Consider the following 21,683-nt stretch of genomic DNA (forward strand, 5'->3'; position numbering starts at 1 on the left):
CCTGGCAAGGTGACAATACAGCCAAACTTTTCTCTTTTGTTGTGTCACCAAACGAGGAACCCAGAAAACAAAAGTTCAAATTCTTCTTGAAAAATAAAAAAATTTGAATTCATGGTTCTTAAAAATAAAATCAAAGGGTTGCTCTTGGCCAAAGTGACTGTGAATCTGTCGGGTTGGTGTAAAGACTACAAAACATACTGGAGCGCATTGAGACTGCCTGTAAAACCCAGCCAGCTCAGTACCGTCCCCAGGCAAGGAAACCTCGTGTCCCGTGCTTGGTGTGGCCTGTGCGTGACTCTCAGTCCCTACACCAATGTGATCATCTCTTAACTTCCCGTTGGGGACATGCAGAGTAAATGCCATTCTCACTAATGACCCCACATCCGAAGCAAGTGTAAGAAAAAGGAAGATGGATCACAGTTAGGGTCAGTATGATAATTTACATTGAAAGCTAGAAAGACTGCACACAAAAGCAACTTGTCCTGGCTTTACAATTACAATTTACCATTAAACAAAGGCATGGAGGGATGGAGCCAATAGTTCCCTGGTGCTTGCTCTATGGCAACTCCTTCAACAATCAGAGTTGATTTTCCAACGAGTTGGCCCCCTTTTTCTCATGCAGGATTAGGTTGTTCACTTTGAAGTCTAGCATTCTTGTTTTGGGCCTGATGAGTGCTGAACAAAAACCTGTGACACCCTGTGTGAAAATGTTGGCCCTTAGGTTCTTTTTAAATCTTTCCCCTCTCACCTTAAACCTATGCCCTCTAGTTCTGGACCCTCACACCCCCGGGAAAGACGTTGTCTATTTACTCGATCCATATGCCTCATGTTTTTATAAACCTCTACAAGGTCAGCTCTGTCGAATTGATGATGTGTTTCAGCAGCTGCCTGGGGTATGGGGTGGGGTGGGGGTGTGCTGTGTGACCAGTGGGTGGTGGTTTTGCTGACATCCCCTCAGTGACAGGGAACCTCCTCATTTGTACAATTCAGATGGAGGCGAACTGCCGAGTTACTGATTGCTCAGGGTACTGTGTTGTTTATCCACCTGGTTTGGTTCGAGACAGCTGCTTGCTGCGGGGGTGATACTGAGCTGTTGTTTTAGGGGTGATACTGAGCTGTTGCTGTGGGGATGATACTGAGCTGTTGCTGTGGGGGTGATGCTGAGATGTTGCTGTGGGGATGATACTGAGCTGTTGCTATTGGGGTGATACTGAGCTGTTGCTGTGGAAGTGATGCTGAGCTGTTGAGTGGGGGTGATGCTGAGATGTTGCTGTGGGGGTGATGCTGAGCTGTTGCTGTGGGAGTGATGCTGAGATGTTGCTGTAGGGATGATACTGAGCTATTGCTGTGGGGGAGACACTGAGCTGTTGCTGTGGGGGTGATACTGAGCTGTTGCTGTGGGGTGATGCTGAGATGTTGCTGTGGGGGTGATACTGAGCTGTTGCTGTGGGGGAGACACTGAGCTGTTGCTGTGGGGGTGATACTGAGATGTTGCTGTGGGGGAGACACTGAGCTGTTGCTGTGGGGGTGATGCTGAGCTGTTGCTGTGGGGGTGATACTGAGCTGTTGCTGTGGGGGTGATACTGAGATGTTGCTGTGGGGGTGATACTGAGCTGTTGCTGTGGGGGTGATGCTGAGATGTTGCTGTGGGGAAGATACTGAGCTTTTGCTGTGGGGGTGACACTGAGCTGTTGCTGTGGGGGTGATGCTGAGATGTTGCTGTGGGGGTGATACTGAGCTTTTGCTGTGGGGGTGACACTGAGCTGTTGCTGTGGGGTGATGCTGAGCTTTTGCTGTGGAGGTGACACTGAGCTGTTGCTGTGGGGGTGATACTGAGCTGTTGTGGGGTGATGCTGAGATGTTGCTGTGGGGGTGATACTGAGCTTTTGCTGTGGGGGTGACACTGAGCTGTTGCTCTGGGGGTGATACTGAGCTGTTGCTGTGGGGTGATGCTGAGATGTTGCTGTGGGGAAGATACTGAGCTTTTGCTGTGGGGTGATGCTGAGATGTTGCTGTGGGGGTGATGCTGAGATGTTGCTGTGGGGGTGATGCTGAGATGTTGCTATGGGGGTGATACTGAGCTGTTGCTGTCAGGATCATACTGACCTGTTGCTGTGGGGGTGACGCTGAGCTGTTGCTGTGGGGGTGATGCTGAGCTGTTGCTTTGGGGGTGATACTGAGCTGTTGCTGTGGGGGTGATACTGAGCTGTTGCTGTGGGGGAGACACTGAGCTGTTGCTGTGGGGGTGATGCTGAGATGTTGCTGTGGGGGTGATACTGAGCTTTTGCTGTGGGGGTGACACTGAGCTGTTGCTGTGGGGTGATGCTGAGCTTTTGCTGTGGAGGTGACACTGAGCTGTTGCTGTGGGGGTGATACTGAGCTGTTGTGGGGTGATGCTGAGATGTTGCTGTGGGGGTGATACTGAGCTTTTGCTGTGGGGGTGACACTGAGCTGTTGCTCTGGGGGTGATACTGAGCTGTTGCTGTGGGGTGATGCTGAGATGTTGCTGTGGGGAAGATACTGAGCTTTTGCTGTGGGGTGATGCTGAGATGTTGCTGTGGGGGTGATGCTGAGATGTTGCTGTGGGGGTGATGCTGAGATGTTGCTATGGGGGTGATACTGAGCTGTTGCTGTCAGGATCATACTGACCTGTTGCTGTGGGGGTGACGCTGAGCTGTTGCTGTGGGGGTGATGCTGAGCTGTTGCTTTGGGGGTGATACTGAGCTGTTGCTGTGGGGGTGATACTGAGCTGTTGCTGTGGGGGAGACACTGAGCTGTTGCTGTGGGGGTGATACTGAGCTGTTGCTGTGGGGGAGACACTGAGCTGTTGCTATGGGGTGATACTGAGCTGTTGCTGTGGGGGTGATACTGAGCTGTTGCTGTGGGGGAGACACTGAGCTGTTGCTGTGGGGGTGATACTGAGATGTTGCTGTGGGGGTGACACTGATCTGTTGCTGTGGGGGTGACACTGATCTGTTGCTGTGGGGGTGATACTGAGATGTTGCTGTCAGGATCATACTGAGCTGTTGCTGTGGGGTGATGCTGAGCCGTTGCTGTGGGGGTGATGCTGAGCTGTTGCTGTAGGGAAGATACTGAGCTTTTGCTGTGGGGGTGATACTGTGCTGTTGATGTAGGGGTGATACTGAGCTGTTGATGTAGGGGTGATACTGAGCTGTTGCTGTAGGGGTGATACTGAGCTGTTGCTGTAGGGTTGAGACTGTGCTGTTGCTGTGGGTGTGATACTGAGCTGTTGCTGTAGGGTTGAGACTGTGCTGTTGCTGTGGGCATGATACTGAGCTGTTGATGTAGGGGTGATACTGTGCTGTTGCTGTGGGGGTGATACTGAGCTGTTGCTGTAGGGTTGAGACTGTGCTGTTGATGTAGGGTTGAGACTGTGCTGTTGATGTAGGGGTGATACTGTGCTGTTGCTGTGGCCGTGATACTGTGCTGTTGCTGTTGGGGTGATACTGAGCTGTTGCTGTGGGTGTGATACTGAGCTGTTGCTGTGGGTGTGATATTGAGGTGTTGCTGTGGGTGTGATATTGAGGTGTTGCTGTGGGCGTGATACTGTGCTGTTGTGGTGATACTGAGCTGTTGCTGTTGGGGTGATACTGAGCTGTTGCTGTAGGGGTGATACTGTGCTGTTGCTGTGGGCGTGACACTGAGCTGCTACTTTAGGGGAGATGCTGAGATACTGAATGTTTGCATTGCTGCTGTAGGTAAAGCTGCCTGAGATGCAGATATGCAGGCTGGTCTCACAGTTACCTCCCTGACTCTTGAGTCAGGAGCAGGGAGAGCGATCAGAGACAACATTCCCTAAGATCATGAGGCTGCAGAATAATGATCTCTGTCACCCGAGCAGAGGGATGTTTTATTTCAAGGTGTTTTTTGGAAAAGGAAAGACTTGCATTCCAATGGTGCCTTTTGCAACCTCAGGATGCTACTTTGCAGCCAATAATAGTCTTTCTCTGCATTGTAGCCACCATTGCCGTGTATGCAATTGGCAAGGAAGGTTTCACACCACACAAGTGGCAGGCCAGGACCAACTCAAAACAGAGAGAAACTAACCATGGCTCCCAGACATCCAATGGCCTTCCTGATGCAAAATTACCATTGTCAACATCCAGGGGTTACCATTGACCAACAGCTGAGTTGGACTAGCCACATAAACACTGTGGCTACAAAAACAGGTCAGAGGCTAGGAACCCTGCAGCAAGTAACTCATCTCTTGACTCCACACAGCCTGTCTGCAAGGCACAAGTCAGGAGTGTAACTTATCTGGATGGGTGCAGCTCCAAAAACATTCAAGAGATTTGACACCATCCAGGACAAAGCAGTCGCTTGATTGGCCCCACATCCATAAATATCCACTCCCCGCATCACTGACGGTCAGTAGGAGCAGTGTGTACCATCTACAAGATACACTGCAGAAACTCACCAAAGATCCTCAGACTGCACCTTCCAAACCCACGACCACTTCCATCGAGAAGGACAAAGGCAGCAGATACATGGGAACACCACCCCCTGCAAGTTCCCCTCCGAGCCAATCCCCATCCTGACTTGAAAATGTATCGCTGTTCCTTCAGTGTCACTGGGTCAGAATCCTGGAATTCTCTCCCTAAGAGCATTGTGGGTCTACCCACAGCACATGGACTGCAGCGGTTCAAGAAGGTAGCTCACCCCCACCTTCTCAAGGGGTAACTAGGGATGGTAATAAATGCTGGGCCCAGCCAGTGAGACCCATGTTGAATGAATGAAGAACAAGAACATGATTTGCGCACAATAAAACCCCATAAACTGCAATTAGATTCCTGTGCATTTTATGTACTTTGGGGCAGGGATAAAAATAAAGGCCCAAATTATCAGTAAGAATGCCCTGCTTTTCATTTCAACAGGGCTCTGAGATCTGTTCCATTCTCCTTGAAAGTAGAGATGATCTGAAGGTCAGCATGTCCCAACAGTGCAGCACTCCCTCGGCACTGCCTGTCCCACTTATTAGCTAACGTGTCTGGGGTGGGACGTACTCCACTACCTTTGACTCAGAAACAAGCAAGTATTATCCAAATGAACTGAGATGTACTCCTGACCAGTTAGCATGGCATCTGTCCTGAGGGTGGTCGTGGTAACATCACTGACCTGCAGGTGTTCAGGGGATCAGACTTTAAATCCCACGATGACATACAGTGAACTTTGACTTCAACAATATTGGGATAATTTTGTCTCATGGTGACTGGGGGGGTTTTAAAAATGTAGTTGGGTCACCAATGGCAATCAAGGAAGGAAACGTGCCAGCCTTAGCTGGGTCTGGCCTCCATGTGGGTCCAGACCCACAGCAATACGGTGGTCTTTTAAATGGAGCCTCTGGAATGGCAGAACAAGACATTCAGTTCCATGGTGATTAGGGAAATCTAACTCCCACATCCCATTCCCGGGAAAACCTCAATGATGCTCTCCATGTGGGAACGCTGGGGAGATTGGGTGCTGTGATAGCAACAAACCATTTTATTTCTTATACCTTATAGAGTTTTATAAAATTATGAGGGGCATGGATGGGATAAGGAGACAAAGTCTCTTCACTGGGGTCGGGGAGTCCAGAACTAGAGGGGCATAGATTTAGGTTGAGAGGGGAAAGATATAAAAGAGACCTAAGGGGCAACTTTTTCACACAGAGGGTGGTACGTGTATGGAATGAGCTGCCAGAGGATGTGGTGGATGCTGGTACAATTGCAACATTTAAGAGGCCTTTGGATTGGTATATGAATAGGAAGGTTTGGAGGGATATGGGCCGGGTGCTGGCAGGTGGGACTAGATTGGGTTGGGATATCTGGTCAGCATGGACGGGTTGGACCGAAGGGTCTATTTTCGTGCTGTGCTACAGTTTTACACATAATCTCAATTAAATCAAATACAGCAGACTCATAACTTTAAGCATTGACTTGTCTTTTGCAAATAACAGGTTTTTAAATAATGAAGACTACACAGTTAGTGTGGCCAGTCACTACACACAAAACATTCACTCTGCTTTCCCTCCACAGAAGTTGCCTGACCTGCTGAGTTTCTCTTGCGATTTCTGTTGTAATGTGTTTCCGACCCCCTGAGTCCGCAGTTGTTTGTTTGATTTCCCTGTAGCTGGTTGTTGGGTTTAGTGTCTGTCAGTTCCAGAGTTTATATCAAGAGTCTGTGTCATCCACAGCAGGAACACACCGAGATACTGAAGAACCTGCGATTCACCCTGGTCTTTGTTCGCTGTGTGATGGAGATAGCGTCGGCTAAGGGGAACCCCTTTGAGATGGTCTGCAGCTCAGTCAGCTCTGCCAGCCAGCTCCAAGAGAGTGTGGTCGCCGATCAGATTAGTCTACTGAGTAAGGAGTGGAGGTGAGTCTCAAAGACAGGGAGCAGGAGCTTCCAGCATCTACAGTATCAGCTCAGTGTCATTCAGCATGGCCCAGTACATCACACACTACCACCTGACTTTCAAACCCCTCCATTCCTTCATTCCCAAATCGCTCTGTCATCATCTCCAGCCTCTACATCCCTCCCTATCATTGTCACCTCCTCTAGCCCCTACACCCCCTCCCTATCACTGTCACCTCCTCCAGCCCCTACACCCCTCCCAATCTCTGTCACCCCCTTCAGCCCCTCACCCCCTCCCTATCACTGTCACCTCCTCCAGCCCCTACACCCCCTCCCCATCTCTGTAACCCCCTCCAGCCCCTACACCCCCTGCCCCTACACCCCCTCCCTATCTCTGTAACCCCCTCCAATCCCTACACCTCCCCACCCCTACACCCCCTCCCTATCTCTGTAACCCCCTCCAGTCCCTACACCCCCTCCCTATCTCTGTAACCCCCTCTAGCCCCTACACCCCCCTGCCCCTACACCCCCTCCCTATCTCTGTAACCCCCTCCAGTCCCTACACCCCCTCCCCATCTCTGTAACCCCCTCCAGCCCCTAAACCCCCTCCCTATCTCTGTAACCCCCTCCAGCCCCTACATCCCTCCCTATCTCTGTAACCCCCCCACCAGCCCCTACACCCCCTCCCTATCTCTGTAACCCCCTACACCCCCTCCCTATCTCTGTAACCCCCTCTAGCCCCTACACCCCCCTGCCCCTACACCCCCTCCCTATCTCTGTAACCCCCTCCAGTCCCTACACCCCCTCCCCATCTCTGTAACCCCCTCCAGCCCCTAAACCCCCTCCCTATCTCTGTAACCCCCTCCAGCCCCTACAACCCCTCCCTATCTCTGTAACCTCCTCCAGCCCCTACACCCCCTCCCTATCTCTGTAACCCCCTACACCCCCTCCCTATCTCTGTAATCCCCTCAAGCCCCTAGACCCCCTCCCTATCTCTGTAATCCCCTCAAGCCCCTAGACCCCCTCCCTATCTCTGTAATCCCCTCAAGTCCCTACACCCCCCTGCCCCTACACCCTCTCCCTATCTCTGTAACCCCCTCCAGCCCCTACACCCCTCCCTATCTCTGTAACCCCCCCACCAGCCCCTACACCCCCTCCCTATCTCTGTAACCCCCTACACCCCCTCCCTATCTCTGTAATCCCCTCAAGCCCCTAGACCCCCTCCCTATCTCTGTAATCCCCTCCAGCCCCTACACCCCTTCCCTATCTCTGTAACCCCCTCCAGCCCCTACATCCCTCCCTATCTCTGTAACCCCCCCACCAGCCCCTACACCCCCTCCCTATCTCTGTAATCCCCTCAAGCCCCTAGACCCCCTCCCTATCTCTGTAATCCCCTCCAGCCCCTACACCCCTTCCCTATCTCTGTAACCCCCTCCAGCCCCTACATCCCTCCCTATCTCTGTAACCCCCCCACCAGCCCCTACACCCCCTCCCTATCTCTGTAACCCCCTCCAGCCCCTCCATCCCTCCCTAACTGAAGGTCCCTGTTTCCTGTCACTGTGTCAGTGGCATCTGTGCCTTCAGCTGTTTGGGCCCTAAATTCTGGAACTCCCTTCCCTAAATCTCTCTTCCTCTCTGTCTTTCACTGAGACTCTCCTTGAACTGACCTGCGAGAGCAATCTGTCACGCACCTGCCCCGCTCAGAGTTAGACCTTTTCTGATGATACTCCTGCTGAGAACCAACTGATGTTTCTCTGTATTAAAGGCCTTTACAGAAATTGAATCTTTAATATTGAATCAGAAACATCTGACTCCAAGACATCAGCAGAAATTACTTTCAAGAATAAGAACCTGCAGTGATGCACTCGCGTGTCAGGGGACTGATGCACATCTTCAGCCCTCTCTCTCCCTCCCTCTCCCCTCCCCTTTTCTCTCTCCCACACACACAAATACAATCACCCTCCCACATACACATTCTCTCTTTCTCACACACACATACTCCTTCACATGCACACATGCGTGCATACTCTCCCTCTTATACACACTCTTGCATACATGCTATACACACTCTCTCCCTCTCTCACACACGCACATTCTCTCTTTTTCTCTCTCTTTCTCTCTCTCTCTCACACGCACACACACACTCTCTCACATTCACACTCTGTCTCACACTCACACTCTGTCTCTCTCTCTCTCTCACACACACATGTACGTATACTATCTTCCTCTCTCTCTGACACGCACATACGCTCTCTCTCTCTCATATACACACACACTCTCTCTCCCTCTCTCTCACGTGCACATTCTCTCTCTCTCTCTGTCTCATTCTCTCTGACACACACACACACACACGCACACACACACATACACAATCTCTTGCTGACTGCCCTGTTCCTGTTTGTTCCTGATGATTGCAGTTATGCGGAGCAGCTGGTTCTCTATATGAAGGTGACTGAACTCCTGGCATCAGCTTTACACATGAGCAAGAATCAGATCAAGGCTGGCAAGCTGTGCCCATCATCAACTGTCAAACAAGGTGAGCTGGCTCTGTCCACTGTGGGTAATCCCCTGGCTCACGTCCCAAACTGGTCACAAGCAGTGAAAGGACCAGCTCGAGTGGAACACGCCATGACAACAACGCCCTGGATACACTCAGTGTGTTTTGGATAAAGTTGGTTTGGGAAAGGTTACAGAAACCATTTAGTCAGCATTAAATCTAACCAAGTCATCTCAGCAAATCTGGCCACGACTTAGTGAGTGCCAGAATGAGAGCACAAAGACGGTGGCCATTCCCCCATCATGCCTTTGCTGGTTCTTTGAAAGGGCATTGTAATTAATCCCACTCTCCCTTCTCACTCAGTTGATTCACATTTTCTTGTCAGAAATGGCCATTGGTTTGAAGCCGAGCTGTCAGCCCTATAAAGGTCTGTCCTGTCCTGTCCTGGGAGCTGCCAGATCTTCTCCAGCCTTGTCCTGAAGTGGCTCAACACTTTGCCTGGTCTGAACGTGAGGCCAGGGTAGAGTCAGCGATGCTGTACCATGTACTGTGCAATGTGACAAGTTACTCATATCCCTGTCATGAACCCAAGTTTCAATCATGTTCCAATTCTGCAGTGCAGCACTGTACCTCAGATCCTAAATCTGGTGGTGGAATCTCTGTATTCTTTTGAGAGTCACAGAGACTTACAGTACGGAAAGAGACCCTTCGGTCCAACTCGTCCATGCTGACCGGATATGTTGCAATTGTACCAGCTTCCACCACATCCTCTGGCAGCTCATTCCATACACGTACCACCCTCTGTGTGAAAAGGTTGCCTCTTAGGTCTCTTTTATATCTTTCCCCTCTCACCCTAAACCTATGCCCTCTAGTTCTGGACTCCCTGACCCCAGGGAAAAGACTTTGTCTATTTACCCTATCCATAATTTTATAGACCTCTATAAGGTCACCCCTCAGCCTCCGACGCTCCAGGGAAAACAGCCCCAGCCTGTTCAGCCGCTCCCTATAGTTCAAATCCTCCAACCCTGGTGACATCCTTGTAAATCTTTTCTGAACCCTTTCAAGTTTCACAAAATCTTTCCAATAGGAAGGAGACCAGAATTGCACTCAATATTTCAACAATGTCCTGTACAGCCGCAACATGACCTCCCAACTCCTGTACTCAATACTCTGACCAATAAAGGAAAGCATACCAAACACCACCTTCACTATCCTATCTACCTACGGCTCCACTTTCGAGGAGCTATGAACCTGCACTCTTGAACCACTGCTGTCCATATGTCCCTTAGTGGGGGGTTCCAGAATTTTGACCCAGTGACAGTAAAGGAATGGTGATATATTTCCAAGTCAGGATGGTGAGTGGCTTAGAGGGTATATTATCTCAGTAATAATGATTCCAGAATAGAACGTGACTTGAACCTAAAATTGAAATAAGAAAGTGGATCTTTGTATCTCTGCAGTGGTGAAGAAGCTGAACGAACACTACAAATCCTGTGTGTCTCACTGTCGCTGTCTCACGGTCAGACTCCAGCGCTTTTTCATTCATAAACAACGGCTCATGGACAGAATAAACAGCATCACTGCAGCAAAGCTGATTTACAGTCATACTGTACAGATGGTAAAAATATCTCCGTCTCTCCTACCCGGGGTATAACCACTTTCACACTGTTCCTTGCCAACTGAGGACTCGTTCTCCACCTACTGCTAGGCAGGGAGGGGAAAGGAGGGCGAGGGAGATAGGGAGGGAAGACTGGAGGCAGCAGAGAGGGCTGCAGGGGTGAGAATGAGGCAGAGTGGGCAGAATGTTGGAGGGTGCAGAGGGCTCAGCTCTGCCCTTGGCACTAGCCCTGTGTTTCTCTCTTGGGTCCCTATCCTTGAGTTTACAGCCCAGAGATGAATATGGTGCAAAATCGGAAAAAAACAACTTGCCAGAGAGCATCAGAACTAGGAACAGGAGGAGGCCATTCAGCCCCTCGAACCTGTCCTGTCACTCAAAGCATCATGGCTGAGTAATCTCAGCCTGAAATCCCCTTTCCTATCTGCTCCCTGAAACCTTTCAATCAATCACTAATTAAAAACCTGTCTACCTCTTCATATTTACTCAATGTCCCAGCACTCTGGGGGAAGCGAATTCCACAGGTTCACCCTTTGACAGGAGTAATTCCAACTCAACTCTGTTTTAAATTTGCTGTTCATTATCCCAAACCTATCACCTCTTGTTGGATAGGCATGGTGATTCAGTGGTTAGCACTGCTGCCTCACAGCACCAGGGTCCCAGGTTCAATGCCAGCCTCGAAGCAACTGTCTGGGTGGAATTTGCACAATCTCCCTGTGGCTGTGTGGGTTTCCTCCCACAGTCCAACGATGTTCAGGTCAGATGAATTGCCCATAGTGTTAGGTGCATTTGTCAGAGATGAGTATAGGGCAGGGGAATGGGTCTGGGTGGGCTACCCTTCAGAGGGTCAATGTGGACTGGTTGGGCCTGTTTCCATATTGTAGGGAATCTAATCTTGTTCCAGATTGTCCCATGTGGGGAAACATTTGCAAAAATAACAGCAAAAGCTTTTATAAATATTTGAGAGAACAAAGGGCAGAGGGTTGTGTTGTCTTAATGTCAATGAACTAGTGATTGTGAGGCACAGACTGGTAGTCTGGGGAGTTCTGAAGAAGGGTTACTGCACTTGAAATGTTAACACTCTCACGCTCTCTCTCTCTCTCTCTCTATCTATCTCTTTTTCTCTCTCTCTGTCTCTATAGATGCTGCCAGACTTGCTGAGTTTCCATTCTTGCCTTAGGTTTCAGCATACACTGTATTTTGCTTTTAATGTTCTGGGGTCACAAGTTCAAATTCCATTTTGGCTACTGGTAGAAATTGAAAATTCAGTTTTAGAAAATCTGTAACTAAAGCCAAATTTCAGTGACAATGACCCGGAATTTATTATTAACTGTTGTAAAAACTCACCTGGTTCACTAATGGAAGGAAATCTGCCATCCTTTCCTGGTCTGGCCTACATGTGACTCCAGACCCACACTGATGTGATGACTCTTAACTACCGTCTTTAAGGGGCTAGTAACTGCCCACTAACTCTAAACAGGGCACTTAGCTTAAAGGCAATTAGGGCTAGGCAATCAATACGGTCTTCCCAGTGATGCCCACATCTCATGAAAGAATAAAGACCAATACAGAAAACAGGGAAATGTGGCCCCATTAAGAACAGATGCAGCTGTAGTTCAAAATACACAAAACTTTAATGACAATATCTGTCTCCACAAAGGAGGAAAGGATAAAATTTCAGCGATTCAAAGGAACATAAAAAGGAATTTATGGAAGGAGCTGAGTGGACTAAAATAATTGCAGAATAGGAATGGAGAAAGTAATGAGACTTAAGGAAAACCATCCCCAGGATTTGATGGTTTCCACCCAAATGTATCAGAGAAAACAAATGGAGAAAATCCAATGCATTTGTCTCATTATTTTGAATCTTGGTTCAAAATTTGTATTTGATAAACTTGTTAACCTCACTCCAGAAGTAAGACAGAAATCTGGTAAATACTTCAGTGTTTGTTTGCCATTGGCTGTGAGGATGTCATTAGGATCATGGTGACTGACCTTGCGAGTTGCTGCAGTGTGCCCGGGTGGATTTGTGAAGAGTCAGTCATTTCTGATGAATCTAGCAGAATTCTGATGACCTCACTAGCACAGTGCATTAGAATGTGTTGCCAGATGTTGTTGATAGCAATGTTCGAACAGTATAATGAGGAAAAGTGAAAGCACAGTGGACTACAGACAGCCTTGTTAGTAACTGGCTGGAAGGCAGAGATGGTATTGGGAGCTAACTGTGGGCATGATGAATGTTACTCACCAGGGATTAGTACTGAGCCCTCAGCTTGCACAGTCTGAGCTGAGTTGTACATAGATGAGAGGATAAAGATTTATATACAAGCACGTAGGATGAGACCATTCGGTCCCTCAAGACTGTTCATGACTGATCTTCCATCTCAACTTGTTTTCTTGCCCTATCACCAAACAGACAGTAACTGAAGAGACAACACTAACTGTGTAATTGGAAATAGTGAGTTACAAACGGACAGATTAAGTCAGGGATAAGGCTATGGCAGCTGGAGATAAACGAGGGGGAGTTAAAGGTTATTCACCTTGAATCATTAAAGATAGACTCCTTAAAGATGAGAAACTCAGATATGGAAGAGACCTTTCAGTGTCTGTGTCTGTGACAAGCTGGTGTACAGGCCCAGAGATCTGAGAGAGAATGTGGAGAAATTGGCAGAAATGGGAATAGTCAGGGAAACAGTGTGAACAATGACAACCTCACATAGTGAATGCTTCTTCCCTGATGCAGAAAAGGTCTCGAATTCTAACTCTCAAATTCTTGGGGAGGGACAGGGGAGGATTATCCCCAGATGTGCCTCTCACATTTTTACATGACATTGGAGAAACTCGGCAGAGCTGTCAACATCTGTGGAGAGAGAAACAGAGTTAATGTTTTGAGTCAGCGACCCTGAGAAGTTGGAAAGTGGTAGTTTTGTTGTTGCTAACAGACGGGGAGGAGGAGCCAGTGGAGCAGATGGTGATGCTTCAAAAAACAAAGAGATATGAAATAGGTGTAAATGTTAGATTGCAAAAAAACAACTGTGTTCACTCTGCTGAAAGTAAAGACAACACGAGGAAGGTGGGGGATATAAGGAGAATGGAGTACAGGGCTTCTGCTCTGAAATATTTAATAGCCTCTAGGATTCAGTGTTGAGTTTCACAATCAGGAGGAACCCTGTCCTCCATTTTCCACACTCTGACCCTCCTATAGCTGGCTCTCATTTGTGTCTTATTAGCTTTGCTGTTGGCAGAGATAACATATTTTCTCCTTTCCAATCTAACATTTGCACCTATTTTGCATCTCTTTCACTCCTTTATCACTGCCTTTGTCTTTTGCCCTGGGCACCCTCTCTGTCTGTTCCACTCGCTCCTCCTCCCCTCTCTCCACCAGCAGCTACTAAACCACCACTTCACAATTCCTCTCATTTCTGAAGAGGGGTCACTAGACTCGAGATGTTAATTCAGTTTCTCTCTGAATACATGCTACCTGACCTTTGGAGTTTTACAGCAATTTCAGATTAAAGGGCAATTTGTTTAGAGGTTGGAAGACCCTCACCTGCATATCAGTCAAATGACAGGTAACTCCAACCCTGAGATTGAAGCAAGAGGATGATGGTAGTGTTTTGGTCTGATTTTAGGTTCAGTCCACAGCATTGGATGAGATGTTTCAGCAGGGAGAGGACTGTATCCAGCGCTACCACAAGGCACTGCTGCTAATGGAGGGTCTCTCTCAGATAATCACGGAACAGGAAGATGTGGACAACATCAGCAAATGTAAGAGTCTTCTATTAAATCATTACAGTCCAGGGGACAGGTTAGGACAGAGGGCGGATGGAATACTTAGGTATGAAGAATACAGGCATAGTTTATTTACAAAAAAAGGCAAAGCCTTTGGAAATCTGAAGCACAAAGGGACTTGGGAGTCTCAGTTCAGGATTCTCTTCACGTTTTTGCAAGGTTTGTGAAGGTCTGTAGCTCAGGTTGAGGTTTAGGGTGTAGGTTTGCTCGCTGAGCTGTAGGTTTGATATCCAGATGTTTCATTACCTGGCTAGGTAACATCATCAGTGGTGACCTCCAAGTGAAGCGAAGCTGTTGTCTCCTGCTTTCTATTTATACCTTTCTCCTGGATGGGGTTCCTGGGGTTTGTGGTGATCACCATCCAGGAACCCCATCCAGGAGAAAGATATAAATAGAAAGCAGGAGACAACAGCTTCGCTTCACTTGGTGGTCACCACTGATGATGTTACCTAGCCAGGTAATGAAACATCTGGATATCAAACCTACAGCTCAGCGAGCAAACCTACACCCTAAATCTCTTAAGGTCACCATGCAGGTTCAGTTGGCAGTTAGGAAGGGAAATGCAGCATTAGCATTTATTTCAAGGGAGCTAGAATATAAGAGCAGAGATGTACTGCTGAGGCTGTATAAGACTCTGGTCAGGCTGCATTTAGAATATTGAGAGCAGTTTTGGGACCTGTGTCTAAAGAAGGATGTGCTGGGGTTGGAGGGGGTCCAGAGGGTGTTGGAGGGGGTCCAGAGAATGTTGGAAGTGATCCAGAGGGCGTTGGAGGGATTTTATAAGAATGATTCTTGAATGAAGTGCTTGTCATATGAGGTACAGTTAAGGGCACTGGGTCTGTCTGTATTCAATGAGTTTAGAAGGATTAAGGGATAAATTCAGTAAAGCACTCGACAAGGTTCCTCATGGTACACTGGTTAGCGTATCACATGGAATACAGGGAGAACGAGCTATTTAGACATAGAACTGGCTTGAAGGTAGAAGCTAGAGGGTACTGGTGGAGGGTAGCTTTTCAGACTGGAGGCCTGTGACTAGTGGTGCGCCACAAGGATTGGTACTGGGGCCACTGCTTTTTGTCATTTATATAAATGATTTGGATGTGAACATAGGAGGTACAGTTAGTAAGTTTGCAGATGACACCAGAATTGGAGGTGTAGTGGACAGTGAAGAAGATTACCTCAGATTACAACAGGATCTTGATCAGATGGGCCAATGGGCTGAGGAGTGGCAGATGGAGTTTAATTTAGATAAATGTGAGGTGCTGCATTTTGGGAAAGCAAATCTTAGCAGGGCTTATACGCTTAATGGTAAGGTCCTGGGAGTGTTACTGAACAAAGAGACCTTGGAGTGCAGGTTCATAGCGCCTTGAAAGTGGAGTCACAGGTAGATAGTGAGGAAGGCATTTCCTTTATTGGTCAGTGCATTGAGTGTAGGAGTTGGGAGGTCATGTTGTGGCTGTAAAGGACATTGGTTAGGCCTTTTGGAATATTGTGTGTAATTCTGGTCTCCTTCCTATCAGAAAGATGTTGTGAAACTTGAAATGGTTCAGAAAAGATTTACAAGGATGTCACAAGGGTTGGAGGGTTTGAGCTATAGGAAGAGGCTGAATAAGCTGGAGCTGTTTTCCCTGGAGCATCGGAGGCTGAGGGGTGACCTCATGGGGGGCATAGATAGGATAAATAGACAAAGTCTCTTCCCTGGAATGGGGAAGTTCAAAACTAGAGGGCATAGATTTAAAGTGAGAGGGGACAAATTTAAAAGGGACCAAAGGGGCACCTTTTTCATACAGAAAGTGGTGCATGTATGGAATGAGCTGCTATAGGAGGTGGAGGCTGAAGAATGAGATGGGGAATCTGATTGAAACTTATAGAATACTGAGAGATCTGGACAGAATGGATGTGGAGAAGATATTTCCTGCAGGAGAGACTAGGACCTGAGGGCACAGCCTCAGAGTGAAGGGAAGACCCTTTAGAATGGAAATGGGGAGGAATTTCTTCAGCCAGAGGGTGGTGACTCTGTGGGACTCATTGCCAAAGAGGGCTGTGGAGGGCAAATCATTGAGTATCTTTAAGACAGAGGTAGATAGGTCCTTCATTAGTAAGGGGATCAAGGGTTACGGGGAGGAGGAAGAAGAATGGGGTTGACAGCCATGATCGAATGGTGGAACAGAATCAATGGGCTGTATGGCCTAATTCTGCTCTGATGTCTTACGGACATGCCCTTCATGATCCTAACAAGACTCAATGTAATCCTGAAAGCACCAACTAAACACAGTTTTACAATGACATAACTTTCCAAGTGCAATTATTTTGTTTGCAATGATTAGCATACTGTTCTTGAGCAAGTTTTGTTAGAAACATTTTAACTGCAATCAATGAATAACCAGTTCATTAAGCAAGTATTCCAATTCCATTTCACTCATCTGCCTGCTCAGAAATCGACATTGTAAGGTAGGGTGGTGAGGACAGGTTCAACGCATATAGAGAGTTCCTCCTTATACATCAAGTCTGTTACTTCACCATCTGTTATAAACTCTCCCAATTGACACACAATCCAGCCACCTCATCCCTGCACACGACTAAGCAACATTTAAGTGACTCTTATGTAGGCACATGGATGATAGTAAAATGTAGGATATGTAGTTAGTTTGATCTTAGAGTAGGATAAAAGGTCAACACAACATCAAGGGCCAAAGGGCCTGTACTGTGCTGTACAGTTCTTTCTCCTATCTCTGAACTCCTCCAATTCAAGCCAATACTGCTGCCTTGGATATAAACCAATACTGCACAATCACAGGGGCAATTGTGAAAGAGTGACACACTATCAGAGGGTCAGTGCCAAAGGAGTGCCGCACTGTCAGAGGGTCAGTGCCGAGGGAGTGCCGCACTGTCAGAGGGTCAGTGCCGAGGGAGTGCCGCACTGTCAGAGGGTCAGTACTGAGGGAATGCCGCACTGTCAAAGGGTCAGTACTGAGTGAGTGCTGCACTGTCAGAGGGTCAGTGCTGAGGGAGCGCCACACTGTCAAAGTGTCAGTACTGAGGGAGTACCGCACTGTCAGAAGGACAGTACTGAGGGAGTGCTACACTGTCAAAGGGTCAGTGCTGAGGGAGCACTGCGCTGTCAAAGGGTCAGTGCTGAGGGAGCGCCGCGCTGTCGGAGGATCAGTACTGAGGGAGCACTGCGCTGTCGGAGGGTCAGTGCTGAGGGAGTGCAGCACTGTTGGAGGGTCAATGCTGAGGGAGTGCTGCACTGTTGGAGGGTCAGTGCTGAGGGAGTGCTGCACTGTTGGAGGGTCAGTGCTGAGGGAGTGCCGCACTGTCGGAGGGTCAGTGCTGAGGGAGTGCCGCACTGTCGGAGGGTCAGTGCTGAGGGAGTGCTGCACTGTCAGAGGGTAAGCCACTGGGGGCGTGCCATCCTGTTGAACAGATTAATTCTCTTTAGAAAGTTTGGACTGGGATGTACCTACAGGCGAAGTATTTTCCAGACCTGACCACTCGCTGCATGAACATGCTTTTCCATCTCTCAGTTTTGCTTCTTTTACCAATTAGTTTCAATCTCTGCCTTCTGGTTCTCGATCTGTTAACGAGTGAGAATGGTTACTCCCTGCATACATATACCAGGTCCTTCCTGATTTTGAAACTTTCTCTGAAATCTCTGCTCAGGTTTTGTTTTCCAGAGAAAACAGCCCCAAATTCTCCAGTTTATCCTCAGCACTGAAGTTCCTCATCCCTGAAACCATTCTCGAGAATTGTTTCTGTCCCCTCTTTACTTTCCTGAAACCAGGCACCAAGTACTCTGGGGTGCAGTACTTTTGATGAAGCTCAAATTGTAATTTCTCAAGTTGGGACTTGTGTGGCACAGCGGTAGTGTCCTTACCTCTGGATCAGGAGGCCCAGTTTGAGTCGCGCTTACTCCAGGATTTTGTAGTGCCTTTGGTGATCTGTGTGGTTAGGAGAGATCTCTGTGAGTTCAGCATAACCTTTATGGTCTTGTACTCAGTGTCCCCAGAGTTGTAGAGTCCTACTGCATGGAGACAGGATTTAGATCAGAGTGGTGCTGGAAAAGCACAGCCAGTCAGGCAGCATCTGAGGAGCAGGAAGAATTAACGTTTTGGGCAAAAGTCATTCATCAGGACTTTTCCCCGATTTTCCTGCTCCTCGGATGCTGCCTGACTGGCTGTGCTTTTCCAGCACCACCCTAATCTAGACTCTGATTTCCAGCATCTGCAGTCGTCACTTTTGCGTGGAGACAGGCCCTTTGGCACAAACTATCCATAAAGACAAATGTACATTTTTTAAAAATGCTTTTACACCACTCTCTTACTTTTAATGACTCATACATATGTACACTGAGATTCCTCTGCTCCCTTAACTCCCCTTTCAAATAGTACCCTTTCATTTACACTGCTTTCCTGCGATTCTGCCTGTAAAAGTTAATCACTTCATTCTTATCTGTGTTGAATGTCCTCTGCCCCCTGCCTGCCAGTCCCACTGACATCTCAATGGCCTTTTCGAGTAAAAGACATTTCCAAATCTATCATGTCACTGACGGTCAGGAATCTAATGTCGCTGAGTACTGTACTGAGGACCTGTCCTTATAAGGAGTCACGATCACTGAGTAATGTACATCATATGCAAACATATCAGCTGATGGTCCATTGTGCTTTATTCCTCTGCAACTAACAGAAGCTGTCATTGGCTGTCTTCTTACTAGGTAAACAGAGCATTGAACGCAGACTGTCTGCGTTACAGCCAGGACTGTGCGCGTGACGCTACACACTGGAGCACTTTCCCTCGTCTTGGGTCTTGCAGTGTCTAGGATATCCCGGATACTGGATCCAAACCATCCCAGTCATCCCTAGGAGCGGTTTGGAGTTTTATCATGTAATCCTGCGAACCGAGTGACTCACTGGGGACTTGAAGTGGAAACCTTCTTTCCCCTCCCGCTCGCCTCCTCTCCTCTCATGAACTGTGCCCCATTACAGGAACACCTTCGGTGTTCCGTGGAATTCTTCTGATGAAGAGGAGCCTTCAGCAGCTCTTCACAAGGCACCTGATGGAAGAGGAATACTTGCCGTGGGAATTCTCTCTGACATTGCATTTGGGCCTACCTGAAGACTCTTCAGCCTGGACCCTGTGGTCTGGTGATTAACAAGTAAACAGAAAGCATTAGTTGATTGCTAAAGAAGAAGATTAAACACTTGCCTTGCAAAACGTCAGTGAGATATTTGCAGAGTGACTAAGCTGTTGATTTTTTTGTTGTTTTCCATTGAATGCTGCCTTGAAGCACTTTCCTCACTTTTTTTGTCTGAAGTGTTAATTGTGCACACACACACACACACACAAACACACACCCGAGTAACCCCCTCACACTAGCCTGTAAGGTAGAGGTGCACTTTATATTAGCTTTACATGGTTATGAACTTGAACCACGCAGTGGCCCATGTGATGTAAGTACAGAAGGATGGAATGCAAAGTGTAAATCCAGTCAGCCTGTTTCCTTTCTCCCAAACCTTCTAGCCCCCTCAGACCCTGCCATTTCTCATCTGTTCATGTGTTGCACTATCTGAGAATTTCAGTATGTAGTTGGTACTGCACAGTATGGGCTGACAGAGAGAGAGTGTATATGTCTGTGTGTGTGTGTGTGTGTGTGTGTGTGTGTACACCCGAATTTTTTCTCGGTTGAACTCTGCCTGGGAGACATTTCCGAAGAGAATTTCACAAACTAGCAACGATAACAGACAATCGCACCCTGTAGATTGTTCTTCTGGACTTATTGTTTTGGTTTTTGTGAGATAATTGAGTGTGCACCTGAGTGCATGATGGTGTGTGTGAATACTTTGCTTTGTTTCAGTAGGTAAATGAAGCTCATGAGGACGAGAATGGTGAGGGGTTTGAATGGACAAGTGTGTGTACATAATTGAGTGCTTGCAGTTCCACACTGTAGCAAATTGTCACTTGAATGGATAATGAATTTCAAGGCCACATTGTCAACCAATGATTTTCTTTTCCCTCTATCTTGCATAAATACTTGAAAATTAGCCACTGTGTGTACACAAAAATATATATATATTGCAAAGATATCAATGCCACCAAACATTTGACTTAACCCTGAATTGTGTAAGATAAATGTTAGCAGTTAGTATTTATTGCTTCAAGCCAGAGAGGATTGTAAGCAAATTGGAGTGATTTACTGTACTCGAAACATCAACTGTTTCCAAGACAACCGTTCCTTGGTAATTTCTTTGTTATTGATGTGTAGTTTTTGTTTGATAAATTTCCCAAAAGCTTGATCCTCAGCTCTCGACTTACATCGTTCAGGTCGGAACTATTCAAAGTGTGTTTTGTTATTCCACAATGTTAAAATGCTGGAAACATTTTCATTTATGACTTTATTTCTGTGTGTGCTGTAACCTTTTTTTTGTCTTTGACCTGTACAAAAACAGAACAGAACTAAATAAAACAGTTGGAAACGTTTGACAGTTCTGCTCCCAGTCCCTTTTGAAGAGAGTTTCAAGATCACTCCATTATCTACTTGTGAGGACTGAGTTTCTATGAGTACTTTCTGTGTTCATGTGTCTGTCTGCCCTAGCTCCAGATCCGTCAGATGAACAAATGCCTCTGATGTGGCCCATTTGGACTGTTTATACTCCTATGCCATGCCTTGGGAATGTTTTACTGTTTTACGTTGTTATATAAATGTAGTTCAATTAGGATGAAAGGTCGTTGACCCATACTGTTAATTTGGTTTCTCACTCCACAGGTACTGCCTGACCTTATGCTGTAACTTCCAGCATCTGCAGGGTTCTGTTTTTTAGATTTATATAATTCTAAGCCTGTGCATCATTTTACAACTCAACAGCAAAGTTTAGCTCGAAGTCTAGGTATGTTCCCAGAGTCGAAGCTTTTACAAGGATGTTACATGATGTAAATAACAATCTGCTTTAAACTGTTGATAAAGTTCTTGTATACTACAGGCAATGAGGTGTTTTTTAAAAAAGTTTATTTTAACAGAAATTATAGGTGCACCTCTGTTAATTGATAACTGCATCATTATTCAGTTCACTCAGCTGGAGCGAGTTCACCTTAATTAGGCTGCAGTATTTTAGATGTGGGAGGATTGGGGTTATTTGACCTTGACCCTGTGACATGGTCATGTTTATCCCATTGAACTGTATAGTGATCTGAACATAGTAATTATCAGTGCAATTACTGGTGCGACCTCAATGTGGACAGAGCGTGTGCTTTTTTGTCATGGGACCTTCCTTTAACTTGTAAGTGATGGCAGTCTGCTTAAATCTGGTTTATCTTCTCTTAAATGAATAAAGATTGAAGGGTGAGCTAGTCAAGGTGTTTAAAATACTGAAAGGGTTTTGTCAGGGACATTGTGGGGAACCATTTCCCTGGGGTGTGAGTTCAGGTAAA

At 47.2% G+C, this 21,683-nt stretch overlaps 1 protein-coding gene across 6 annotated transcripts in view; it reads left to right on the forward strand.

Moving 5' to 3' along the window:
* Positions 1 to 20,843, forward strand: part of ulk1b (unc-51 like autophagy activating kinase 1) — a 101,567-nt gene extending 80,724 nt beyond the window's left edge. For 2 of the 6 annotated variants that reach the window (XM_060843375.1, XM_060843376.1), the window contains 5 exons: positions 6,194 to 6,375; positions 8,772 to 8,890; positions 10,312 to 10,469; positions 14,099 to 14,234; positions 18,973 to 20,841. In XM_060843375.1, the coding sequence (XP_060699358.1) occupies positions 6,194 to 6,375; positions 8,772 to 8,890; positions 10,312 to 10,469; positions 14,099 to 14,234; positions 18,973 to 19,028 (651 nt within the window). In that variant the 3' untranslated portion in view covers positions 19,029 to 20,841. Of the gene's footprint in view, positions 1 to 6,193; positions 6,376 to 8,771; positions 8,891 to 10,311; positions 10,470 to 14,098; positions 14,235 to 18,972 lie in introns of all 6 variants that reach the window. The other 4 variants (XM_060843372.1, XM_060843374.1, XM_060843371.1 and 1 more) reach the window with 4 other exon arrangements.
* The last annotated feature ends 840 nt before the right edge of the window (positions 20,844 to 21,683 follow it).

This window comes from Hemiscyllium ocellatum, chromosome 24 (assembly GCF_020745735.1).
Source record: "Hemiscyllium ocellatum isolate sHemOce1 chromosome 24, sHemOce1.pat.X.cur, whole genome shotgun sequence".
Taxonomy (NCBI): domain Eukaryota; kingdom Metazoa; phylum Chordata; class Chondrichthyes; order Orectolobiformes; family Hemiscylliidae; genus Hemiscyllium; species Hemiscyllium ocellatum.